Source organism: Pelodiscus sinensis, chromosome 2 (genome assembly GCF_052426305.1).
Source record: "Pelodiscus sinensis isolate ZL-2025 chromosome 2, ASM5242630v1, whole genome shotgun sequence".
Taxonomy (NCBI): domain Eukaryota; kingdom Metazoa; phylum Chordata; order Testudines; family Trionychidae; genus Pelodiscus; species Pelodiscus sinensis.
This window is the reverse complement of record NC_143053.1, coordinates 108751620-108776505: the sequence shown is the minus strand read 5'-3', so window position 1 is coordinate 108776505 and position 24886 is coordinate 108751620. Positions and strand designations below refer to the sequence as shown.

Sequence of the window (24886 nt, the reverse complement as noted above, 5' to 3'; positions counted from 1 at the left end):
AAATAAGCATAATTTTAAAAACATTTTTCTCTGGGACAAAATCCCATCCTTGTGTATTTATCATCGACTTCATAGTGAACAAAATGCACTTCCAGCCTCTAGTGAGCATCTAAAGCTACAACAGTATCTTGAAATTATGCCTGATTTTGAAGGTTTTTACTTAAAGTCAGCATCTATGCCACCCCAGGTTCTGTGTTGCCACCATAAGATTCCCTAATGGTACTCAGATTTTTCAGATGATAAACCACTGGACATTAAGTTGATTATGGGACATAGCAGAGCATATGTACGCAGTGGTATTGTTGTGCCAAAAACTGTTAGCAAATAGCTTTTACGGTCTTCATAAATGAAAAGAACAGTGCTTTTATATGTAGATATACATCATTACGATGGAAGCCAAGCATGAATGACATTACAGCATAAGATGTTTTTGTCAGCCTGTCAAAAGAAGAGCTCACCAAAGAGAATTAGGTTAACAATGCAAGTTGAGGGAAGCTGTTTACCTCCAGCCAAGACGGCTACAAGATTGAGCAACCCAACAAAAGCATTCATGTGATTTAATTATATGGGATGTTGCATATTATGTGTTATATTTTGCACATGAGCATAAATGGTGCCAACAGGTGTGTCTGAGTGAAATTAAGAGCATTTCATCATTAAAACAAATATTTGTCTGGGATTTTTTGAGTGTTAAATTCAACAGCATCTGAGTATTAGTATCATTCATTCATGGGCCTCGGCAACCAATGCTCAGAAAAAATATTCCAGCTACCTAGTATGCATGTTAGGCCTGAGCCTTGGGAGCTGGGGGGGAAGATACTGGCAAGGGGGGAGAAGGGACAGAACATTTGGGGCTCGTCTACACTGGCCCCTTTTCCGAAAGGGGCATGTTAATTTCAGCTATCGTAGTAGGGAAATCCGCGGGGGATTTAAATATCAAGAAGTGAAGAAGTGATTTAAATATCAAGAAGTGAAGGCCTGAGAGAGATTCCATTAGATCCCTAACAGAAGCAAACATGAGCTGGCAGAGAGGACCCAATATTTCAATACTCCAAAAGTAAAATTAGGTGCCCATACAACATGACGAAGCACAAATTAGTGCACATTTTTCCCCTCTGTGGAAGGGAATCATCTGTATGTGGCAAGAAAAGGTATTCAGAATTACATATTTCATTAAGTATGTCCAGCTGCATTAATTACAGAACACAAGAGGATATAGATATAGTTACAGACGTTTAGGGAGAAGGAAGAAAGCGAGCAAAGCACCAGCTAAGGATGAGAAAGAATCCTAGCAATAGAATACACTTTGAAAAAGAGGGCAAAGGTGTCAGAACGACCTTTTGAGGAGGTTACTCTCTATTTAATTGACTATAATTCTGCCTGTGTGAGACAAAAAAGAGAAGCCATGAAAGGCAAATGCTGAATGACATATTTCCAATTGTATAGCCTCATTTGATATTGTAATGTGATTCATTGAGGGTTTGTCTTTCATGTTTTTTGCCAGGAGCATGGGCAGCCCTCCAGAAAGACTGAAGAAATGTTTTTCCAATGTGGTGCACACTTTGAAGATCACCCTTACTGTAGTTACACATGACCCGGTAATGTAGTTCTGACCCGCCCACACAATGAATGTATGAATATTGATTTAAGCCCTTTTAATTGCATATGTAGTTATATTGGCTTTCAGTTAAAGAGGAGGGAGGGAGGTTTGCATAGAAATTCTACTCCATCCTAGAAACTGTTGGGCTAAATGATCCACAAAAGAACACTCAAATTGCAGCCAATAAATATAACTAAGATTTGACGGGAACCGTTCTAATTTATTTCACTCAAAGTTTTTTTTAAAAGTGAACTATCCCTACATAGTCTTGAGGTAACCTGTTTAAGGATGTTAAATTTACTCAATTTACTCGGTTAATTTACTGAACTAGTTGATAGGCTCTTCAGCATTCCTCCTTTGAAATGTACAAGAGCCCCTGCTCCGTGTGCAGCCTAAGACGGTGTTCATAGGGGCAGCACCTCATAGCTGATCCCCAGCTCAACTGTGCAGTGCTGCTGCTCTGAAGCACCCCTTCTCTCCCCCACCCCTTTTTGCTCCCTCTATCTGATTTGCTTATCAGATAGTCAACTAGTCCTTAACATCCTTAAACTTGTTGATAAGATACAAGGTCTATCCATCAAACCTTTTTAGCTAATTAAAACGTTTTTTGGAAATATGGTGTGTTATTCTTCTTCATCTTACACTTTTCACCAAATGTTTGAATTATGAACCCAATGATGTTTACCGCTTTTTTACTTTAAAACAATGTTTTTTACTAGACTTCTCACCAACCTTATAAATCAAGCTATAGTAATTCTATAACACTTATTACTAAGTTAATATACTTGTAAATAGGAACCTTAAAATGCAGAGAGAAAGAGGTGTAGAGAAAACAAGTAGAGAAAACAAGAGATGCACAAGAGACAAGAATTCCCCTTCATTCCTCACCTAGAAAAGGACCTCCAGGTCAGATTAACCTCCTTTCCAAAAACTGTGAAGATTCTGCAACAATGATCCCACGTTTCTGTCTCAACCATGTGGGATGTGGCTTCCTCTGGAACTCAACAATAAACATAACTGCTTGCATTTGGTGGGGAGAAGAAAGGCTCACTGCCAGACACTTGGCTCCCTACACACACACCAATGGATGTGTGACGCATGATGCAAAGTTTCTAATTCCCTGCCACAGTGGGACCGCAAACATCAGTTTTGAACCTCAATGAAGTGCTGCCACTAGACTCTTGGCCAGCATGCAAAATACTCCTACCCAACAGGGGTGAAGACATGAAGGACACTGAGGGTACATCTAGACTGCACTCTAAAATTGAAATAAAAGATACGCAACTTTATTTCAAGACAGCCTATTTTGAAATAAAATCAAGTATTTCAAAATTTGACATCTACACAGCACCAAATTTCAAAATAAGGAACTATTTCAAGACATCCCTTATTCCTCGTGGAATGAGGTTTACAGGGATGCCAAAATAATGCGTTCATTATTTCAAAAATTATTCTGAAATAGTGGACACGTTCCTTGGATGCAGGGTAGCTATTTCAGGATACCGCCTGGCAGTCCAGATGTACCCTGAGTGTTTCATGTCCATTTTCCAATAAAGCTTTTAAATTTCTAATTTCTTCAAGTATTATGCCAATCCTTTGTCTATAATATTACATTTATTCTGCCTTCCTAGGGTGTAAGGGCAGCTTTTTTCATGACAAATGTAACAGTGGCTCTTTCACAGGAGGTGAACATTTCCATTTGGCGGAAATAACTATCCAGTGCAGAGGCTTTAGTTTTCCTTCTTCAGAGGAAGCAACTGTTCCTCAACTACAGAAAAACTTCTGTTTAAATAGCGCCAGTGCTAGACTTGAGTTACCTTCAAGTGCATTATTTCCAGCTTGTCCCCAGCTTCCAAAATAAAGACTATCCTTAATTTTAAGAAGGGTATAAGTAACAGAGCCATTCAAGGATATCCTTTGTCTCATAAGTTACAAAAAAGTAAACTGATAAAAGTATATTTATTATGGTAATGAACATCCATAAAACTCCAGAGATCCACAGCTAAATGTTGACAGCAGTGGGAGGGGCTTGTGTCTGATGTCTTTTTGATCCAGAGCTGCTGTCTACCTACAGGGCATGTGCAATTCAAAGAACACATCAAGAAATAAATTTATAGCTGGGAGGTCCAGTGTTGGCTTCAGCACTGCAGTATCAGTTGACAATAATGTGTTTGGTGATTTGAGAGCAGATGAGGAAACAAAGAAAGAGAAGCCCAGGCTCAGTGGTCAGTTAATCTTTGAGAGTCTCATCACGGGAATCAAGAATAGGTCGACTCAAGAGTGACGTGCTTAAAGGGAAAGGCTTTGGATAATAAAAATATAAACTGCAGCAGACTGCTCCAGAGCTAAAAAAGAACACGTGTACAGAGTATTCCAAGTTTATTTAGTAGATCTGACTTATTCCTATGTAGATTGATAAAATCCTCTGAAATAAAAGCAAATGCCCTTCCATTGATTCACCACTTTTGAAGGAAGCCTTTGCCAAGCAATTTTCATCTCTATTTGTAGAAGTTGTGGCTAACTGCTTAACCTTACTCTCACCGCTCCTTTAGCGAGAGCGCCATAGATGAATCATAAAGGGAACATATATGGGGAAGGAGCAGGAGGCCAATGATTTTAAAACCTGACACTACAGAAGGGAGTTCTGAGGAGATTTACCCTGGCCTGAGGATTTAAAGAAAACCCACTGACATTTTAAAAAAAAAAAAAAAAAAAAAAAAAAAAAAAGCTTTTTTGTGCACTTGTTTTCAGGAGAGATAGGGAGGTAATACACATTAAATCAAAACACTTGCTTAGTAAATAGACATAACTTGCCAACAGATTCAGTAATGTATATTTAAAGATTCTGCCTTTTTAATTAAACAAATTAGGTAACATAGTATCAGTTGCCATTTAAACGTTGGTGCATATATTCTTAAAACCAAAAAAACTGAAAAGGGCAAGGTTTACATAAAAGGACTTTCAGCAGAATGCATCTCCCTTTCATGCAACACACTGTAAATTACAGCATATACCACTCAGTTCAATTGTTTTTTCTGGAAATGCAGAATGTAAACAATAAATGAAACATTAAAATACATTCAAAAGCTTCTGTGTGGGTCAAATTTTGCCTTTTTATTGTTGCTTTTGAAACAATGGATTTAGGCTTAACTGTATGTAGCTGGCATTCAGGTAAGCCCATTAAACTCAACTGTTTTAGGAAATTACAATGAAAGAAAAAAATGGAAAAACAAAAACTGGAGGTCTTCTGCATATTTTAAGTCAGTTAACGAAACAGGAAGGCAGGGGCTGCTCAGGGGGAATAATCAGTCAAGACAAACTGCCTTTGACCCCATAAAGTTCCCATTTTAATGTACCACAATGCAATCCCTGTGTAACCTCAAAGCACTATCCCATGGACCAAAATGGAGTTATAAACACTGCTAGACCCACCAATGTGGGTGGGCGAGCCATGGGGATAGTGGGCATAGGGGGCAACTGCCCTGGGGCCTAGTGACTCAAAGACTAGGTCTACACTACAGTCCCTTGTTGGAAAAAGCTATGCAAATTGCGCTCCACAATTTGCATAGCTTTTTCCGATAGCTTTTCCAGAAGAGGCTTTGGTCTCAACGCAGCCAAATGACGGAAAAGCCTCCTCTTTCGGCAGAGACCTTATCCCTCGTGGAATGGAGACATACAGGGCTCCCCACCCAAAAGAGTCCGTTTGCTCTTCCACAAAAAAGGCAGAAGAGCAAACATGCTTCTTGGATGTGGCAGAGTTTTTCCGGGATACCTCTGGTATCCCGGAAAAACCCCACAGTGTAGACACAGCCAAAGGGGCCTATGGCTCTGGCCGCTGCTCCAGGTACAGTGATACTCAGAGCCCCAAGCTCTTTAAATCGCCGCTAGAGCGCTGCATTTTGAGCAGCTCTTAGGGTTGCCTAGGGAGGCAAGGGCACCGTGCTCCAGGAAGCACGGGGGGGAAGGAGGGGGGAGGAGGCAGACAGCACGCGAAGTCTCTCACATCCTGTCCCTGACCTGCCAGGGGTGCACAGGAGCTAAAGATACATGCTGGCTGTTTTAAAACACCCAGAGCATCTCTAACTGCTGCATGCTCTTGCGGGGGCAAGGAAACTTCATGCACTCCCCCACTCCCAGGCCCTGATTGGCCTGTGGGCAGGGAGAGCATGTGAGGTCTGCTCCCGCTAGGCTCCTAGGAACTGCCATCTGTTTTAAAAACTGCTGGTGTTTCTCTCTAGGGACCGGGCTGGGGAAGGAAGGGAGAAGACTTCTCACACTCTCCTACCCCAGGCCAATCAGGATGTATGTGTCTGTCGGGGGGGGGGGGGGGGAGCACAAGGAGTCTCCTGGCCCCGCCCCTTCCACCCGGGGCCCCTAGGAAGTCCTCTTTCAGAGTGGCCAGGGGCCACTTCAGAAATTTCTTAAGTGGTCCCTTCTCAAAATTATTGCTCACCCTGAGCTAGACCCACACGTGGTAGGATGAAGAAGATACAGGGGTCCACGAGATGCAGTAGTTACCAGAGCCATCCTTCAGGCAGAGGGGAGGATGGATCAGGTTGGAAGCTACACCATACCTGGCCCACAGTATGTTTTGAAATGACATATTTCCACAGCCAGCATGTGCTAAATAGCTTGGGGAAGATATACGGTGATGGGAAACCAGGTCATGACCCTGACTGCTGTGGTGGTATCAATCAGCAAAATCAATCCTTGTGGGTTAGGTAAGAATTAAAGACAAACCTTTAAACTGGGCAGTGTGTACAAGGACTTTAGGAAAAATGTGGTTACAAAAACTGCAATAATGAATGTGAACACTAAGCTTACTTTTTGAATCAAACACAAAAAGCAAACACTCAGAGTGCCAAGTGCCTGCCACTAAAGCAGGACAGGGGGAAAGAAAAGAATTACCGGATCCCAGCTAGAAAGCAGGATGTTAGTGGGAAGGGAATTCAGGACCAGCAGCAGAACTGCTCAGCAAACACCTACAATAAAGTAGTACATTTGCCAGGGAATGAGAGTGAAAAATCCGTTTTTTAAATTTAATTTTTTCCCAATATTAACTCTTCCTTGTAAACAATAGAGAAATATTTTAAAGAAGTAAAGTGCATAATTATTGGAGACATAAAGGCTATATTACCTTACCCCAAACTTCATGCATTAATACATGCAAAAAAAATGTTCTCCCCCCTCTGGAACTTGAAATCCACACATTGTCTCTTGGAAAAGGCAAAGAGAATGTAGATCGGGGTGTTGCGATAGGGAGTGCTTCTGAAGGGTAAAAGCGTAATAGGATGAAGCTTTTACTGTCTTGTATTTTTTGATATTTCTAAAATAAGTAGTATTTTATAATAAATTTTATTTTCTATAAGGAACTAATATAGAAACATTGCAAACCAGAGATTTAATGTAGAGTCAATGCTGTGGCTGAGTGCATAAAGAATGTTAATGCTTCTTGCCAACATGCTACCAGTTCTTACTATAGACGCTTTCCAAATTTTAAGACCAGTCTGTTCTTACCCTAGGCAGGATGATTAAAGAATTTGCAGAAAGGCCTATGACCAGCAATGCTGTATCCCAGGTAGGCTGGACCTACACACAAATTTTGGGCAATTTCACTAAGCAGACCATAAGTTTAAGGAGGAAAGGGAATATAGTCAATGCATGGAGGAGACAGGCCAAAACTTAGAAAGAGAGGAGATTGAACAGGAATAGCAAAAACGCAAACCTTGTGCCTCTGCAAAGAAGGATAAAGGAGTTTGAGGTGCAAGTCATGTTCTTGTCCATCCTCCCTGTTGAAGGAAAAGGCCTAGGTAAAGACCATCAAATTGTAGAGGTAGATGTGTAGTTGAACAGATGGGGTATGTCTAGATTACATGCCTCTGCCGACAGAGGCATGTAGTCTAGACATACCCATGGTGTCAGAGAAGGGGCTTTGTATTCTTTCACCATGGGATACTGTTCTAGGAAGAAATGCTAGGAACAGATAGGATTCACCTAACAAAGAGAGGGAAGAGCATCTTCACAGGCAGGCTTGCTAACATAGTGACAAGGGTTTTAAATTGGGTCACCATCCCTTGGAGAACCTAAGCCTTATGGTAAGTGGGGAAGTGAAATACTGAGAGGAAACACAAGGAGGAGAGTGCAACAAGGAAAGCCTCCTCATTCACACTGAGAAAGTAGGACACTTGGCTAGTTATCTCAGGTGCCTGTACACGAACGTAAGAAGCCTGGGAAACAAAAAGAAAGATCTGGAAATCCCAGCATTGTCAAGGAACTAGGACATGTTAGGAACAACAGAGTCTTGTTGGGGTAACTCACATGACTGGAACACTGTCATGGATGGCGTGATGAATAAGAGTGGTAATATCCTTTTCTGGACATTCCAGCCATTCAGTTAACTCAGGTCTATCCCAGCAGTTAACTCTTGGAATCCAGGCATAATTGTCTTTCCTGTAAGAGTTAAAACTATAAACAATGAGTTTTAGAGAGTCCTAGTGAAGAATGTTAGGGAAGCAGGAAGCGCGTTGGCAGGAGGCCAGGAGAGCCAATGGAAACAGAGTGCTGGCTTTTGGACTGGAAGCAGTGACCTTCCTGTTAGTGCGACCAGAGGAGAGCCTGGGAGACATGAATTTAGTCAGGAAGCCAAGCATGGAGTACCCAGTAATATTCATGCCTAGTAAGGACTAAATCTTAGAACAACAGACATGTGAGTAGAACAGGGAATATTTAGTCAGATGTGGTCAGGTTTGTTGGACTTCTCTGTGCTGAACACACATAACTATCCTCTTCTACTACATTTTTCCAAACTGAAACATCAGGGAAGTAATTCTCTGTGTTTTAATTCTCTCTCTCTCTCTCTTTTTTAGTTGCTCTGTAACATCTAGCAAGCAAGTAATGTTTCACCAAGTGTGTTTCGTTTTTTGTTGTTGTTTAAAAAAAAATCACCTTTTTGAGATTATGATTTGATTCCTGTGTCCTAGGGGGCAGGACTTTCTGTGTGCATGTGCCTTAGACTGCACAACCATGTTCCCTCTAAGGTGTGCACCTGCATGGACTCACAAAAAATTCTAAGCCCGCCCACCTACTTCTCAGAACTGCGAGGCACCACTCACCTTCCTGTTGGATCTGGAAGATGAGTAGGGTTGCCAGGTGTCCAGTATTCACCCGGACAGTTCGGTATTTTCAGCTACTGCCCAGTAAAAAAAAATTCAGCAAATACTGGACACCTAAAGTGTCCAGTATTTTCTGAATTTTTCTCTGGCCAGGAGGCAAAAATGCCGGGTACCTGGCAACCCTACAAACACTTGGCTCCCGGCTTCCCCCTCCCCGCCTTCGAACCCCTCCAGCTCCCATGCTTTCCTGGTTCCCCAAGGCTGCTGGCACAAACTGGCTGCCAGCCAAAAGACCCAGGGGAAGACCCTGGGTCTTAGTGCTCAACCGCTCCCCCGTTACTACCCCCGCACTAACTCTTAAAGGGGACATGCTGTTTTAATGCTGCTTTATTTTTTGGCTTACTTGGAGTCCTTCTCCCCCGCCCCCTGCCAAAAACAACGTTGGTCTCCCCCTCTCCTTTTTTCCCCCTTGAACGGAATTTTTTCCCTTTGGGGGGGGGGGGGGTCAGTATTTTTGTTTAAACCATCTGGCAACCCTAAAGGTGAGTGATGTGGCTGGCGGGGATGGGCCCAGGGCCGCCATGGGGAGACGCTGCTCTGGTGGCTGGGCTGCATTGGCAGCCAGCTGTCACCAGGGCTGAAGCCGCATGGCAAGGCAGGCGGCTGCCGTAGGGGGTTGGGACTGCGTGACGGCGAGTCGCTGCCGCCGGAGGTTGGGACTGCATGGCGGGGGGGACGGGGACCCTGTAGCAGGCGGGGAGGGTTGCTGCTCCTGGGCCGGGCCTGCATGACTCAGACATTGGGGATGGGTAGAAAAGAGAATCAGATAAAGTGAGAGCAAAATCTGCATTTATTCAGTTTTGAGTAGGACTAATTCTGCTCTCACATAGCTGTAAATCTGCAACAGTGATAAAACAGATATGTGAATAAATGTTTACACTTCTTTAGAAGAAGGAACAGATGAGCAGCAAGTAAATTTGGTTTCTCTTAATGCAATTTAGCACCTGGGAATAAAAGAAAAACTGCCAGCATCATGAGACTGTCCAAGTGCTTTACACTTTACCAGAAAGCATTCCATAGATCCCAAATTGTCAAAAACTGAAGACTAATGCTCTAAGCCAGTGTTGCCCAACCAGGGTTCCATGGAACCCTGGGGTTCCACAGACCATTGTCAGGGGTTCTGCAAGAAATTGTGGAACATATAAATAATTTTTTTTCTTACAATGTAAACACACACACACACACACACACACACACACACACACACACACACACACTCTTTACAAATACATTTTCTTGACAATAATTTAACAGTAATTGAATTGCGCTCCCCTCTGTCAACTTTTTCTGGCCAAGCAAACATTTTTATAGGTAGGGGTTCCTCAGGATATGAAAAATTATTTTAGGGGTTCCTCCATGGGAAAAAGGTTGGGAATCACTGCTCTAAGCAAGTCCTTTTAAATGTCAATATTCTAATGGAACCCAGTCACCCACAATCTGTATAAAACAGAGCTATCTGCATCCAGAAGAATGGGTGTTCTCCAGACCAATATATTAGGAAGTTAACTAGTCAGATTATCTAGTAATTACCTATGGTAAAATGTCTTTGTATGATTAATTGAGGGGGGTTTATCTATATCTATTAATAGAGGGGATGTATCTATATCTAGATACAGAGCTAAATGGACAGCAGGACAGTAATCAGAAAAGAAAATCTACAGGAGAAGTGATATCTTGTTTTGATTCTAAAACAAGCTCATAATATACAGAAATTGATGGAGAATAAGATTTCTGACACCACTGCAAGCTCTGCCAAATAGATGAAAATGTAAGGTGTGTTTTTCCTCCTGCATACATCAGCTATAAAAAGATTCCACAATCTGAATTTACCTGGCAATTTTATTGTTACAGGAGGCAGAACGGAATATAATTTGCTTTTCCCTAGACTACAGCGTCCTGCGCAGCTGACAGCATCAGACAAAAATGTCTTAGGCAGTAAACTGAAGCACATATTAACCTGAATCAAGAACATACTTTTGTTTTCTGCTGTGTGCAATGGTGGATTGATTTAAATCCAAGCCACTTAAATCACCAATTTTAATCCTGATTTAAATCAACAAGCAGGAAACCTTGATTTAAATCATCCATGTTAATCTGTTTTTACATTTGTACTTTCCAGTTATTTTCCTAAAGAAAGGCTGAATCTCATTAGTTGGTAATCTTGAAAAAAACACTGATTTGCACCTAAAGATCAGCTTTACATTAAATGTGGTGCTTCTTTTAACTAAACAGGAGAACAGAATCAACTGTGCCTAACACACATTTGATTTTATAAATTATGTAACTTTATTTACATTTAGCAGTTTCTAAATTTGTAATTGTTTTACTATGTTAGAAAATAGTTAATGGTGCCATTTCTTATTTTACCAAATGGTGATTTTTAAAATTCAATTAACAATGAACCACCTACCTTTTAAAATAATTAAACTACCTTCAATGTGTACAATACATAAGAAAAGCTTTACCAAAATATGTTTTACATTTAAACTAGTTGATTTAATAGACAAAGAAAATATTATCTACAGTCAGTGAACTGAACTGATTGTTTCTGGTTACCTTTACTTCAAGATCTTTGAAATAGTAGCTCTTATCCTTTCTTACCTTTTTTAATTCATAGGTTGCAAGAAAAACAAACTTTCCTGCTTCTTCCAACTCCCATCAACCAGTTCTGAAATGAACTAGTTGAATAAACTAAAACGAAGAAAATGCTGGCTCTGCTCCTGCAAAAGAGGCTATTGCTATCAAAAAGCTGATTTAGCACTTCAACTAACTCTGGTTCCAAGTGGTTTCCACCAATTCAGTGGTCTGACTTTCTTTAAAACTTGGCAACTAGACAGGAACAGCTTAATTGTTTAAATTAAACCATTTTAATAAACTATAGTGGGGGTTTAGGGCTAACAGATTACCATAAATGTTTAAATTTAAATAGGCTTTTTTGTAATCTAATTTAAATGTGTTTTTAATAATCACTTTTTAAAAAACTGAAAATTGAAATAGTAGATTTTGCTCTGCCATTTGTGGGCAGGGAAGATTCATTTGTATAACATTTGATAATCAATTAACTAGTACCATTAGAGAAAAATTAAAGTTTCTGAAGCCTAAAAATTAAGCAAATCGACATTCTTTATGTAACTGTTCTGGGTAGCTCTCTCCTCTATACCTTTAGCTTTTGTGCTCTCTTCCACCCTCATTGAAGGTTGCTATTTTATTTTTTATTAATTATCCTCTCCTTTGTTTTCACATATTTCTCTTTCTTCAGCACACAGATATCTATGTAAAACTCCCAAACTTTTTATTTAAAGCCCTTTGTCTTGTAAGGTTCCTGCTTTCCCATCCCTTATTTTCTCACTCATCCCTTCAGTGACACTACAATGCAGACACCCTCCATCTAAACAACATCTGGGTTATGGAGATTCAGCCCTGGGCCACTTTCCTGTTACCCAGTTAGCAGCTCTTTATTTTTGTCTTCCTCTTCAAGGCAGTGCCATCCCAAAACAGAAACGTGGTGTATTATTCTTCCTTATCCTTTGGTCTCTTTTCTGCCTCTCCCACATTTTTTGAAAGATATATTATTTATTAATTTAGGCCCCCATCCATTGTGCTAGACCTTTAAAATTTATACACCATAATCCCCACCCTCCATGCTTCTAAAAGAGACCAACTTAAAAGCCAGCTCCCCATGGACACAGGCTCTCACCTCCCCAGCCCTTGCTGCCTCTGTATTAGAGACTAAAGGGGGAGGGAGTATGTGTAGTTAGAATTAACCCATACGCCCAACCTTATCAGTTAATTGTTTACACAACTATACACTAACATCCCATTCCCCGAGTGTCACTGTTGCTTCATTACAGAAATGCTAAGTGCATAACTGGGAGCGGGTACACCTTGAGAAGCCACAAAGGACTCCTCCAAGATTACCCAGTTACATGGAGAGGCCTCTTCTCAAAGGCCCAACTTCTGATGGGTTTGATCCCCCTTCTGGGGAGTAGGTAGCTGCAGTAAAGTGATATTTTTAGCATCACTGACTATAAACACACTGAAGTAAAACAGCAGCTAACTTTCTAAGTTCTATGCAAGGTTTCAAGATTAGAAAGAGATGAGCTATGGAATTTCGGTATTCTCTGCCTTTTAGGTGTGGAAGGGAGAATAAAATGGGTGGGGGATTAGCAGAGGATATTTTTTAAAAGTATCATTTCCTTGCATAGCCACAACTCATAAAAATGAAATTGCAGCAGGGGAAATATTTGAATACAGTGACACCTCCACAATGCCATTAAGGGCCTAATTTAGTCCTACCCAGTCCAACCAGTTCTGAAGGAGTAGCCACTATAGTGGCTACTGCTACAGCAAACTATCCACACTCAACTGGCTAAATAGCCACATGTGACTAGTGTGTTGGACATCATGGTTTAGCCCAGAGGATCTTCATAATTGGTGACAATGGATACACAGGAAGAACCCATCTAGATTCTCAGAACCTAATTAAGTGTACAGAGCTTGGCATTTAGAACAATAATTGCACCTTTAAAAACTGAGCAGATGTGATATTAAATTAGTGTGACAAAGATGGGAACCAACATTATTTGTTAAAAATTAAAAAAACCCAAACTGTTCAAAATAGAACTGCACAGTAACTATTATTCATTAGGAAGGGATTTTGAAATACAAAGTTACTATAATGCATTTCTTAATAGTAATTATCACTTAAAACATACATAGTTTATTAAGAAACCAGTAAAAGAGATCATCCTTATTAGGCAGTATTCTGCCCCCGAAAGAATCCTAGTATAAACAGAATATGTTTGTGCTTCACTTTTATTATACTACCTTTCTTGCATTTGCAGAGTTTGCATACATAGAGTCTACATGAAAAAAATTATCAGAAATAAATGAATCCCAAATTATTTGTAACACTAAACTATTTGTGTATCCTGATTCTTGGACCCGACACGAGGGCTATATATGTAGGCAGAAAACACAATATTCTAGGCTTCATAGTCTCATTTAAGGACGTTAAGAAGGGGGGTAAATTGACTGTGTAATCAATACAATTAGTAGTTGGCTCCTAATACATTTAAATTGCAGAGGCACAGCAGGGCTAGGTTCCAGACTGGGGTGAGCCACGACAGAGCAAGGACCGCTGCAATTGCATTTTCAATGTAGTAAATCTTACTACATTTAAAATGCAGAGCTGCAGCAGTCCTGGACTGGCATGAGCTGGGACTAAACCACGCTTGCTCCATTCTGGGTCACCCCGGGTCTAGCAACCCCTGTCCGAGGCCAGCCTCAGCTGCCACAAACAGAGTCCGCTCTGTCAGTATTTCCTGTTGGCAGCCAGCCCTAGCCGCTGGTCGCGGCCAGAGACTGCTTTGCAGCAGCCTCCTCTCACCCACCTCCCACCCACTGATAGAGGCAGCAGTACCGGGGTGAGGCAGATGGCACCATGGAGACAGTGCTGGGGGGAAACCGGCTTTTAATCTGACTCCCCCCCAGCACCAGAGCTCCTGTTTCCCCCCACCTTCCTGCCTCTGATATAGAGGCAGCAGGGGGCTGAGAGAGCAACTTGACTACTCACATCCCTAGTCTTGTTGGTTGACAGTGAATTACACTGAATTGTACCAATGCACTTCTGTTAAGTTTGGGCATTAATAATGTTGTATTTTTATTTAAATGTTTATTCTTACTATTTATATTACTGTAGCACCTAGAAGGTCATCGGGACTAGGACCTCTTTATATTGGGTGATGTACAAATGCACGTGCACGTATAACAAGCTCTTTGGGGCACAGCTTGTCTAACAACCATTAATATAAAGGGGACAAATGAATATTCCAACATAACAGCAGGCATACTATATTAGTGAATCAAAAAACCAGACTGAAAATTTAAAACAAAAAATACATGAAGGTTTTGAATCTCCCAACCCAGCATCAACCAGAACTCATTCTCAGGATCACAAATTCCATCAAATAGGTCAACGTTTGCTCTAGGGCTGTCAAATAGTCGCAGTTAACCAAAATATTAATCATAATTCTAAAAAAATCAAAACTGATTAATCACAGCTGTAATCATTGTTTAAAACAGAATATCAATTGAAATTTATTAAATACTTTGGATGTTTTTCTACATTTTCAAACATATTGTTTTCAATTACAAAATGCCCTAAATTGCTTATAGAAACAAGTTTGTTTACATTTACAGGAGAGAACCCCGCTTGTTTCTTATTTACATCATCATCTGAAAATGAAAATATGAGTTTGAATTGCACTTTTGTAGCTGACACTGCAAGGTATTTATGTGCTATATATGCTAAACATTCGTATAACCCTTCGTCTTTCTGCCACCCTCCAGAGGACATACTTTTATGCTGATGACTCTCATTAATAAAATATGTTAATTAAAATTTCTGACTAAACTCCTGAGGAAGAATTGTATGTCTCCTATTCTATTTTACCCATACTACATTCTGCCATACATTTCATGTTGTACTAGACTCAGACTGTGCCCCAGCACCACTGTTCTCCCTAAATTTTCCCATCCCAAAGCAGAATGAATTTTGTTATGCGCAGCAATGTGGAAGTAATGTTCAACACATCACCCTCATATTGGTCACGTAACAAAATTCATATGACCAGAGCAAGGCCATAGGATTCTGAGTGTGGGAGGAGTCTCAGGCTTGGGGTTCTGCTGAGGGGTGTAGGCTCTAGGTTGGGACAGAATGTTGGGGTACAGGGGCTCTGGGGTTGAATGATTTGGGGTGCATAAGGAGATTCCAGACTCAGGGTGCAGCAGAGGAATTCAGAATGCAGGAGGGGCCTGTGGGTTGAGGCAGGAGGCTGAGGTACAGGAGTGTTTGTGAGGGCTCTGGGATGGGCATGGGGATGAGGTGTTTGGATGCAGGAGATGGCTCTGGGCTGAGGAGGCTCAGGGTGCGGCAGTGGGTCGGGTCTTGGGCTTACTGGGATGGCTCCTGGTCCGCGGCGCTAAGGCAGGCTGTCTCTGGTGCCTGCCTATCTTGAGACGTCACACTGCACCCTGGAAGCAGCCAGCAGACCCAGCTGCAGGAGGAAGAGAGGCCATGAGGCTCTGCAGCACATGGAGCCCTTTGGTCCCCCTGCTGCAATAGCCACTTCCCAATGCAACCAGCAAAGAGCTGCACCAGTAGGGGGGAAAAGGGCCCCTCCAGCATGGAGCTGCAGTGGCTGGCGGGGAGGGACCTTTTCCCACTGGCCTTGCACAAAGCTCTCTCAGCCACTGCAGCTCTCTGCTGAGGCCAACAGGGAGGCAAGGTGGATAAAAATCAATTACTTTTTGAAAAAAGTCAAAACAATCACATTTTTTAATTTAAAAATCGAGGTTTTTTCTCCCCCCCCCCCCCCCTCGAAAGCATTTGATTAAAAAAACCATCTAAAGATCATTTTGATTAAGATACATTATAGCTAAAAGACAACTCATGGAACAAGGATTATAAATTTTAATTCTATACTATGAGACAATATATTCATGTAATGTTTAAAAAAAGTTTTGCAAATGAGTTCCAATAGTTCATGGATTAGGGAGCCAATCTCATGGGGTTCCAGAACCTTCTCTATGGACTATTTAGGTTAATCTTTCTTTTACTCAATGGGACTCAGTGCTTAGTTTAGAAGATACCATCACAGATGCTTAGTTTTGCAGTTCTCAAACTATGGATTTGTCTCTCTAGAGATAACATGCGTGTTAACATACAAAATATTTTAAATAAATAAATATAGAGTGTCAAGAAAAAACAGACCTTCATCCTACTGTCCCTCTGCAAAGTTGCATACAGAGTCAATCTCTTACTTCTCTCTAAAAGTTTAAAGTTGCAAAAAGTTCAATGAACAGAAGATTGTTGTGGGAGGAATAGATCCGGACAAGGATAAGAACTGGAGATAAATGCGAGAAGGGTGGGACAGGAAGTAGACACACAAGTGAAACTGCTTAAGCAGCATATTCCATAAGACTTGAGGTTTGTCTAATTGATTTGAGATCTACCACACCATTCTCTCACTAGAAGGGAAAACTAATAATGGCAGCAGGCCATAAGAGACCCAATTTGGGAATATTTACTCTAGGTAAGACAGGGCCGCGTGCAAAATGCGAACACCACAACCAAGAAATGCAAGGCCTGTTTGCCTGAATGAAACAACATCATGAGAAGTGTTCCTTCTGAGAAGGAAGTTGCATTGAAGATGATGAAAGGAACATGTCTGAATGTGCAGGATCTTCAGGTTGGTAAACTTTTATATTTCATACTTCTTTCTTAAGGACTGTCGGTCTTCCTTCTGGACTGTTCTTGAATTCTCATGTTTGAGCAAAAAAAAAAAAAGTTATGGCTCTATGGTACAGTTGATACAGTTGTGATAAAAAAATAAATTGCTGAAATAGGCAGATCTCTTGATTTCACAATTTCACCTTTAAAGTAGTACTGGGTGTCAATAATGCAAGGAGTAATATTAAATGAGCAAAATGGTAATAATAATTAAACAAACTGTGTTGACTTATTTTGTTTAGGAAAATCCATCCTCCATGCACAGGATTCAGAAGACTATCACCTTCAAAATCACCATAATTTACTATAGTTTCATAGTTATCTGCCAATGGCAGGGTTTCAGTCACATCATGTAAGTCACAGCACCTCAACTTCAGAAAAAAGAAAAAAAATCCCATCATCCAGAAACAACCATAGATAAGTTTGTGATAAGAAGCAGAAGATTACAAGAAGAGGTAATTGGTGGAAAAAATTGCCCAGTTTGTTTATGTAACAAACTCTCCTTTCCAAGTGATTGAGAACCCACACTTTATTAACATGGTTAATTGCTGGATAACGTGTATGAAAGAGAAACCGAGCAGTGTGCAAAAGCTCTAAATAGTAAAATTGTTAACCAGATGGGTGGAGCAATGTCCTCAAGGATCCTGTGTACTTGTGTGACAACAGAAGAAGGGAATGTCTTCCTTACAGAAATGATCAATACCTCAGAAAGTGCACACACAGAAGAATACTTACAAGTAGCAGCAGTAAAAGCTAAAACAGTGACAACAAAATTCAAATGTCTAGTATGAAGGTTGGTCACAGACGATGCCACAAATGTATCCAAGATAAGAAGAAATTAAGAAGAAAGTCCCAAGCTAATAACACAGGGCTACTCAACATGCAGCCCACGGGTCAAATGTGGCCCGTGGCCTGTCTGTGGCCTGCAGTGCAGTTTGGGTTTACACAGGGCTCAACACGTGGCCTGTGTCTGGGATCCTTGAACATTACCTCCACTGGAAATACCTCATCATTGTGGAGTATCTCCCCCAGGTGGGGTGAGCACCGAAAGATGCAAGCGGACAGGTGGGCTGGAACAGATGGGTACAGGGTGTCGAGCCCTCAGGGAGAAGGTGCCGGGAGCGCCGGGGCATTGTGGGAAGTGCTTTGTATTCATGCCCATCAGTATGACAGAGGCTATTTGCATATATATGCAACCATACTTAAATTGTGGCCCTCGACATGTGCTGTGAGCTTCATTGTGGCCCCTGAGGCTTCCAAAGCCCTGTAATAACATATGGCTGCAGGCTCATTTGACACCTCTTAGCCAAAGATTTCAGTGTTCCAAGAAATAAAGGCCAATGTTGTTGAAATTAGGAATGTTAAAAAGCAGGGATTTTTGTAAGTGTGTAACCGCTGAAACTATCAGTGGTTACACGTTTACATGCCGGGGGGAGGAGGGGGAGAAGAGGGGGAAGCAGCTCTAACAACATAGGCACTGGGACAGGCAGAGCTGGTGCTTGTGGGGAGGGGCAAGGGTTTGGGAGGTGGGGGGCTTAGGAAAGGGGATTGAGAGTGCTGCAGTGAGGGCAGGTGGTGGCAGGGTGGTTTCTCCTGGGGCTGTGCTCCCAGGCCAGCAGCTCCTAGGGTGTGTCAGTCTCTGGCTGAAGCTGCCCCCTGCCCCAGCCTCCTCCCTGGAACTTGTCTGGAGGCCTCTGGCAGCTGGCTCTGGCCTCCAGCCTCTTTTCCTCCCCCACAGACACACATCCCTTTCAGCTGGCCTGTGGCCAGCCCCAGCCACTAGCTCCCTCACTCACTCCACTCCCGCAGCTGCTTGGAGGGGGAGGGGATGAAAGGGCCTGCAGCTGATCTGCAGCTTGGCCACCATTCCTGATCCTGGCATCTCCTGGTTACGAGCTGGGCTACACTGGCTGGCTCCAGAAGTAGCAACATGGGAAGCCCCATCCGCCTACTCCCTGCTGGTGTGACTGCCTCCAATTATCACTGTGCAGTGAAGCTGTCCCCGGCACTTGCCCCCAGTGACCACTCTGCATATAGCTCTCCCTCCGATCAGCCCCTTTACATGTTATAGAGAACAATCCCTTTCCAGGCCCTTCCCGTTTTCCTGGCACAACCAAATCCTGACCTTGATTTAAGTTAGGAGAGGAAGCTGCATACCAAATTTGGTGGTCCTAACTCTTACCATTTAGGAACAGTTCTTGAACAAACGGACTCAGACAGACAATCACAGAGACAGACAGATGCATTCTAAAATGTATATAGAGACTAATACTGATCATCTTAAGATTAACAGTAAAAAATTTGCCATTTTTATAGTTTATGAAGATAATGCTACCATAAATCTAAAAAAGAAAGTTTGTAAAACAGAATAAAAGCTTGCTTCATGAGCTGCTCTTTTGAGGGTTCTAAATTTACTCTTGTAAACACAATGCAAGCAATAATTGCATTGTTTTTTTCTTTTACAGCCATATTTCACATTTAAGGCTACATAAAAAAAACTAATTTCAATGAGAATTAGCTTTCCTCTTGTAAGGGGACTACTGAAAATTTGTGTCTCAATCCACACCAGTCTCTATCATTATAATCTTAATCCAAATGAAAGGCAATCATCATCAAAATCACAGTACAGGTCTTCTTTGGGTTTTCCAGCATGCAAACTGGTTACCGTAATCTGATATAAATTATCCTATTTAGTTCTACAAAGGGTGTCCTGACAATTTATTGAAACATCCCATTCTAAATTTTTGTTCCCATGTGTTGGAGGACAACGTCTTGAACAAAGGCATATTGTACCAAAATGACAGTGGGACATGCTATATACTCTGAATATCTAGAGAGTCCTCAAACATACTGATACAGCGGCTATGTTGAATTAGCTTCCTATATCCTTCCCTCAGAAAGCTCACTGGTTAAATACCAGGGGATGGGAGTATTATAGGAAGTGCATGAAGGCAAACACTGAGCACACAAAATATTTTTAACAAATTACTTGTTAGTAGCACATTACATGGCCAAAAGAAAACAGTATGAAAAGCAAGGAAGTCCTCAAAGAGACTACTGAACACTGCCCAGGAGCAGACAAACATCACTATTACGCAACAAAATGAAAACGCTAGGGTTGTTTTAGGAATAACTATCCACCAAGAATTTTTTTTTAACCAGTGATGTAGGGGCAGGATAGAGAGTTAATATAATTCAACTTTCAGTATTTTGAAGACTATTTTAAACATACAATTTTACATCAATGTATTCATTTAAGAGTCTTCTATTATACTTGCAAAGCCCAGTTAATTTTCTGTTTGTTTCCTCTAGACAGAACCAGTAGAAGCCCTACTGCAGTAATAGGCTCCCATAGATGGAGCCATTTCCACTAGATCTGCTTCTCACACAGTAAGCTAAAATGGTTCCAGCTGCCAAAACATTACATAGACTATAGCTCAAGCTGGTTTTAATACTTTTTGAGGATTTGTTTGTGACTAACTATTTGTAACCCATTAAAAAAAAAGTTTTAGAAACAGTGGCTTCATGAAGTTATTGAACGTTTCATTTGCTTCTTCCTCCACCATACATACCCTATTTCTAAAAAGAAAAGGAAATAGTGAGATATCTCCTGGCAACCTGGACACTGAAACCACTGGTATGCAAATCTAACTTGGGGTTCTCCACATGGGATGGAAATCAGAAGACCTAGAAGTGCTTGATGATAATCTGTTGCTCTACAGTGAGCTGAGAGCTTGAGCTTACAGTATAAGTGTCACTTTCCACTTTCAAAAACATGAGTTTTGCAGTTTGCTGGAGGATGCTCTCCACTGCCTGCAACATCTGGTAAGAGCAATATGATTTTATTATGCAGAAGCAAAAGCTGTCTCCCTCGAATGTGCCCACTGCTGGAATGGAGCACATAAGTCATGGCTAAAACGTGTAACACGCATCCCAGAATTTAAGTACATAAAACAATGTTTAAGTACTTAATAAGGGGGGCTCCTTTCTTTAAACACTGAACATGTCTAACTCCCTCTGAAGTCACTGAGTGTTGATAGGGTTCGACATCTTTGTAAAATCAGCACCTCATTTAGGTCCCCAATTTACAGTCCTTAAGATTGAAATTTCTGTCTCATCCATATAAAAAAAATTACATCAAATTCTGTCCCATATAGGACTTATGCCACACAACTCTTGAACAACCCCAATTAACTCTCAAAGATGTCTAAGGCTTTTTCTCTCCAATGCAGTTACACCATTTTTTTCCCCAACGCATAGCAACCTGGTGAAAATTAAGTATGATCTGAATTTCCTTATTTCCCACATTGTAAGAGATTTAAATTTAATTAATGTGGCCATATTTTTAAAAACAAATGTTATGAATGTTTTCTTAAATATCTTTTCCTCCATATGAGATCATTTCTCCCTTCCACCAAACTCCAGCCTTCTTTTAAATTGTGCTGATTAAACATATCACATAAAAGACAGTGGTCTTCCTTAAAATTCAACCCGTTCTACAGCTGGGCACCTTGTGAAACATTTCATGGTCAGAAAGAATTAAAAAGGGAACTCTTCTGGCTCAGAAAAAAAGAAGAGCATGTCTATACTTCAGCTGAAGTTTTAATTTCCAACTCCAACAGACGTACCTTCACTATCTTTGATCAAACTAGAACACTAAAAATAGCAGTGCAGCCACAATGACATGGGTGGCAGTATGGGCTAGTCACTAGAGTACAACACTTTCCCAAGATCCTAGGTTTAGCTAGCTCCTGCTACCACCTTCACCACTGTAGCTACACTGCTCTTTTTAGCAAGCTAGCTCAATCAAAGCTACAATACACACATTTATCTAAGCAGCGCTTACAACTCCAGCTGCCGTATAGACATGTCCTTAGTCACCCATGTGTGTAGAGGGAAGGGATAATATTATGAAATACCAAATTAGTGAGGCATATGCTTAGGACATAGGCCATGTCGTTGCCAGAGAAGATTATGGCATGTTCCATGTCTGGTGCCTGCATTGACACAGCATTCCCAGCCAACTGAGTTTTCATCTAGGCTGCCTTTGGAGAAACCAGACACCATAAAAACCTCAGTCATCCTGTAACTTGGCACACTATCAAAGCTTTCTAACACAATTATTGTGCTTCACGCCTATAGTTTTTTTTTCTTTAACTAAAGAAAACTCCTCCACAATGGAATAAGAAATTTGCCAAAAAAAAAAAAAAAAAAAAAACTTGACAAATGATAAATGTTGGAGAGGTGCTCAAGAAAAAGATAGCAATGCTGTTTTGCATACACCTTCAAGCTTATTAGTGGCTTTTGGTTAAAGCTAGAGTGACCCTTCCCTCCAGATTAGTATTTGATATTATTGCCAAACTCAGAAGTCAGAGGGTATTCCTTAATCACACTGGAGAGGCTAAAGTTGTGTATCAGATGCAATAATATAGATTTACACAGTCTGTAACTATCTATATCCATGCATCCAGGCATTCCACTAGTGTCTGCCTCCTCGAGAATAAGTCAGCTTCACAGAGACTGCAGTGAAATTTGACACACCATGTCAAAAATGCAAGCTGCATAAAAATATGAATAATCTACCAAGTAAGCAGCCAGTTGTTGCTTTAATGTATTAGCACATGAACAGCTATTCATATGCTGACAAACATCTGCACTAAGTCTCTACAAAGACAGCCATCAGCTTTTGTCAGTGAAGAGAAAAACACAACTTGCCCAGAAACCTAATTATTGTCCCTCATTTCCCACCCAGAATGATAACGGCTATTTGCAGAAGTGTCATCTGTCAATGAAGGAGTCCAAAAGAGCTACATTTTAGAATCACGTTTTTCTTACTCAAAGAGCAAGAGTACAGCGAGACTGTGAAACCATTCCTTCATTGGCTAAAGGGCTGAATGAAGATGAAAAAATAAACTTTCCAATCTCAGCAACACTTCTCTATTTTCCCCTCTTCCCCATCCCTTTCCTGCCCAGTTGCCTCCGTTATAGGGTGCAGAAAGTTGCGAGATGAGAACATGATCCCTGGCTCAAAGAGATCCCTGCGTCATTCATTTCTGTCCCATGACAAATTGCTAATGTTTCCCAAAAGGCATTGTGACAGTCGGTGGCACATGGCACACTGGGTTACCTAACTACAGGACACCACACTTCGTATTGACATTCCTGCAAGTACATGAAGCACTGGCACAAGCAGCCAACCACACATGCACATCAGCAATATGCTGTCTTTGGCAGCTATACACTAACTTGTGTCAGCCAAAGTTTGTAGTGTAGGCTTGGCCCCAGTATCCTACTTTCACTGCACCCTGGGTCAACACAGTTTGTGGGGGAAAATGAGTCAGTACAGGTTAAGTATTCAAAAACCATGTTCTCCTGAACTGTGCATATCAAAAAGATAACGTGTTTGCCAGTATGCACATTGTCTGTTTGCTTCTCCAACCTAGCATTACACTTAAAATGACAGAACTCTTCCAGCTGTACCAGAGAAAAGAAAGACTTACCATTCACAGTCTTGAGACTCCCAGTGATGCCATCACCATGCTGCCTCTTCTGTGCATTTTTGAACTCCTTTAGAGATAAATAAAGGACCTTTCGTACCACCCTCTCCTCTGACCATGGGATTCCATCACTGTCATCCTAGAGAAAAGGATAATGGAAAGGAAACATTTATCGGAAGGATCTAAACAAATCCGGAGTTCAAAAGATACCTTATACCAAGACTAAGAAATGGTAAAGAATAAAAGCTGAGTAGCATGCAAACCTTATATAATTTGAACATCAGAGGTATCAACACATGACAGGATCACAAAAAATCAGACCACTAGTTGATCTAATCCCATTATTCTGCACCTAGCAAGAGCCAATATTGGGTACTACAGAAGTAGTAAAATTTGTCTATAAATCCCTATAATGAACCCTACTGCATAGAGAAATTTATCACAGTTGGGAAATATTCCCCCAAGCTCAGAACCTGGTTAAAGTAGAAATAACACTGAACCAAGCAGCAGAAAACATTTAAGTAAATACACTGTACTAACATAACATGTTGGCATTTTTGTGTCTTGAGATTTCCTTAAGATTTTTATATACTGAAGCAATATCATCTGCTCTCTGGTATAGTAGCGTACCTGGATTTAGTAATACAATATATTTGACTACAATAAAAATACCGTGGTTTAATATCAGAGAAAAGCAAACATGGAATTTCTCCCGTGGAGCATACTGTTTTCTTTGCTACTTCTAGGAGACAAACACATGTATTATACTGCAAAAAGGAATAATAGAATAGATAATACTTGGTAGTTGCTTTACGTAAAAGATTAGTTCCCTGTAAAATTATTTCCCTAAAGCTTTTAGCATTCAAGTAAGTATAGTTAGGAAATTGTTCTAAGGGTGCATGTGGGAGTAAGGTAAGTCTTTTTACATCTCATTTTCTTATGCTCTAGTTTCCTTGTTGTCGTTTCAGGATTCTTACCATCATTATTTATGGTTTCTAGCCCTAGCATTCCTCAAGGGCTGTGTCGCTGCCAAGTGAGAAGATTAGAGTTTTCTGGACAGCCCTTGTTTAGGTAAGCATACCCCTCTGCGCTGTCACACTTCACTGAGAAACCAAAACACCACTATCAATGAGCCACTCCAGAGGGCAAAACGGTTTACATTGTATGAGAGAAGTGACCAATAACATTAACTTTTTAAAAATAAACTTATTTTACGGTGACTATCAACACCTTTTCCTACCTACTCCAGTGTGATATTTGAGGCTGAGGGGAGGCTGTTGAACACTACACATATCTCTTCCACCCATTTGTGTTACTGATTACC

The 24886-nt window shown here is 41.0% G+C and overlaps 1 protein-coding gene across 1 annotated transcript in view; it reads right to left on the bottom strand.

The window, feature by feature from the left end:
• JARID2 (jumonji and AT-rich interaction domain containing 2) overlaps nucleotides 1–24886 on the bottom strand; it is a 295175-nt gene that overhangs the window by 141921 nt on the left and 128368 nt on the right. The window contains exon 2 of the mRNA XM_075921199.2: nucleotides 23566–23701. Within this exon, the coding sequence (XP_075777314.1) occupies nucleotides 23566–23701 (136 nt within the window). The remainder of the gene's footprint in view (nucleotides 1–23565; nucleotides 23702–24886) is intronic.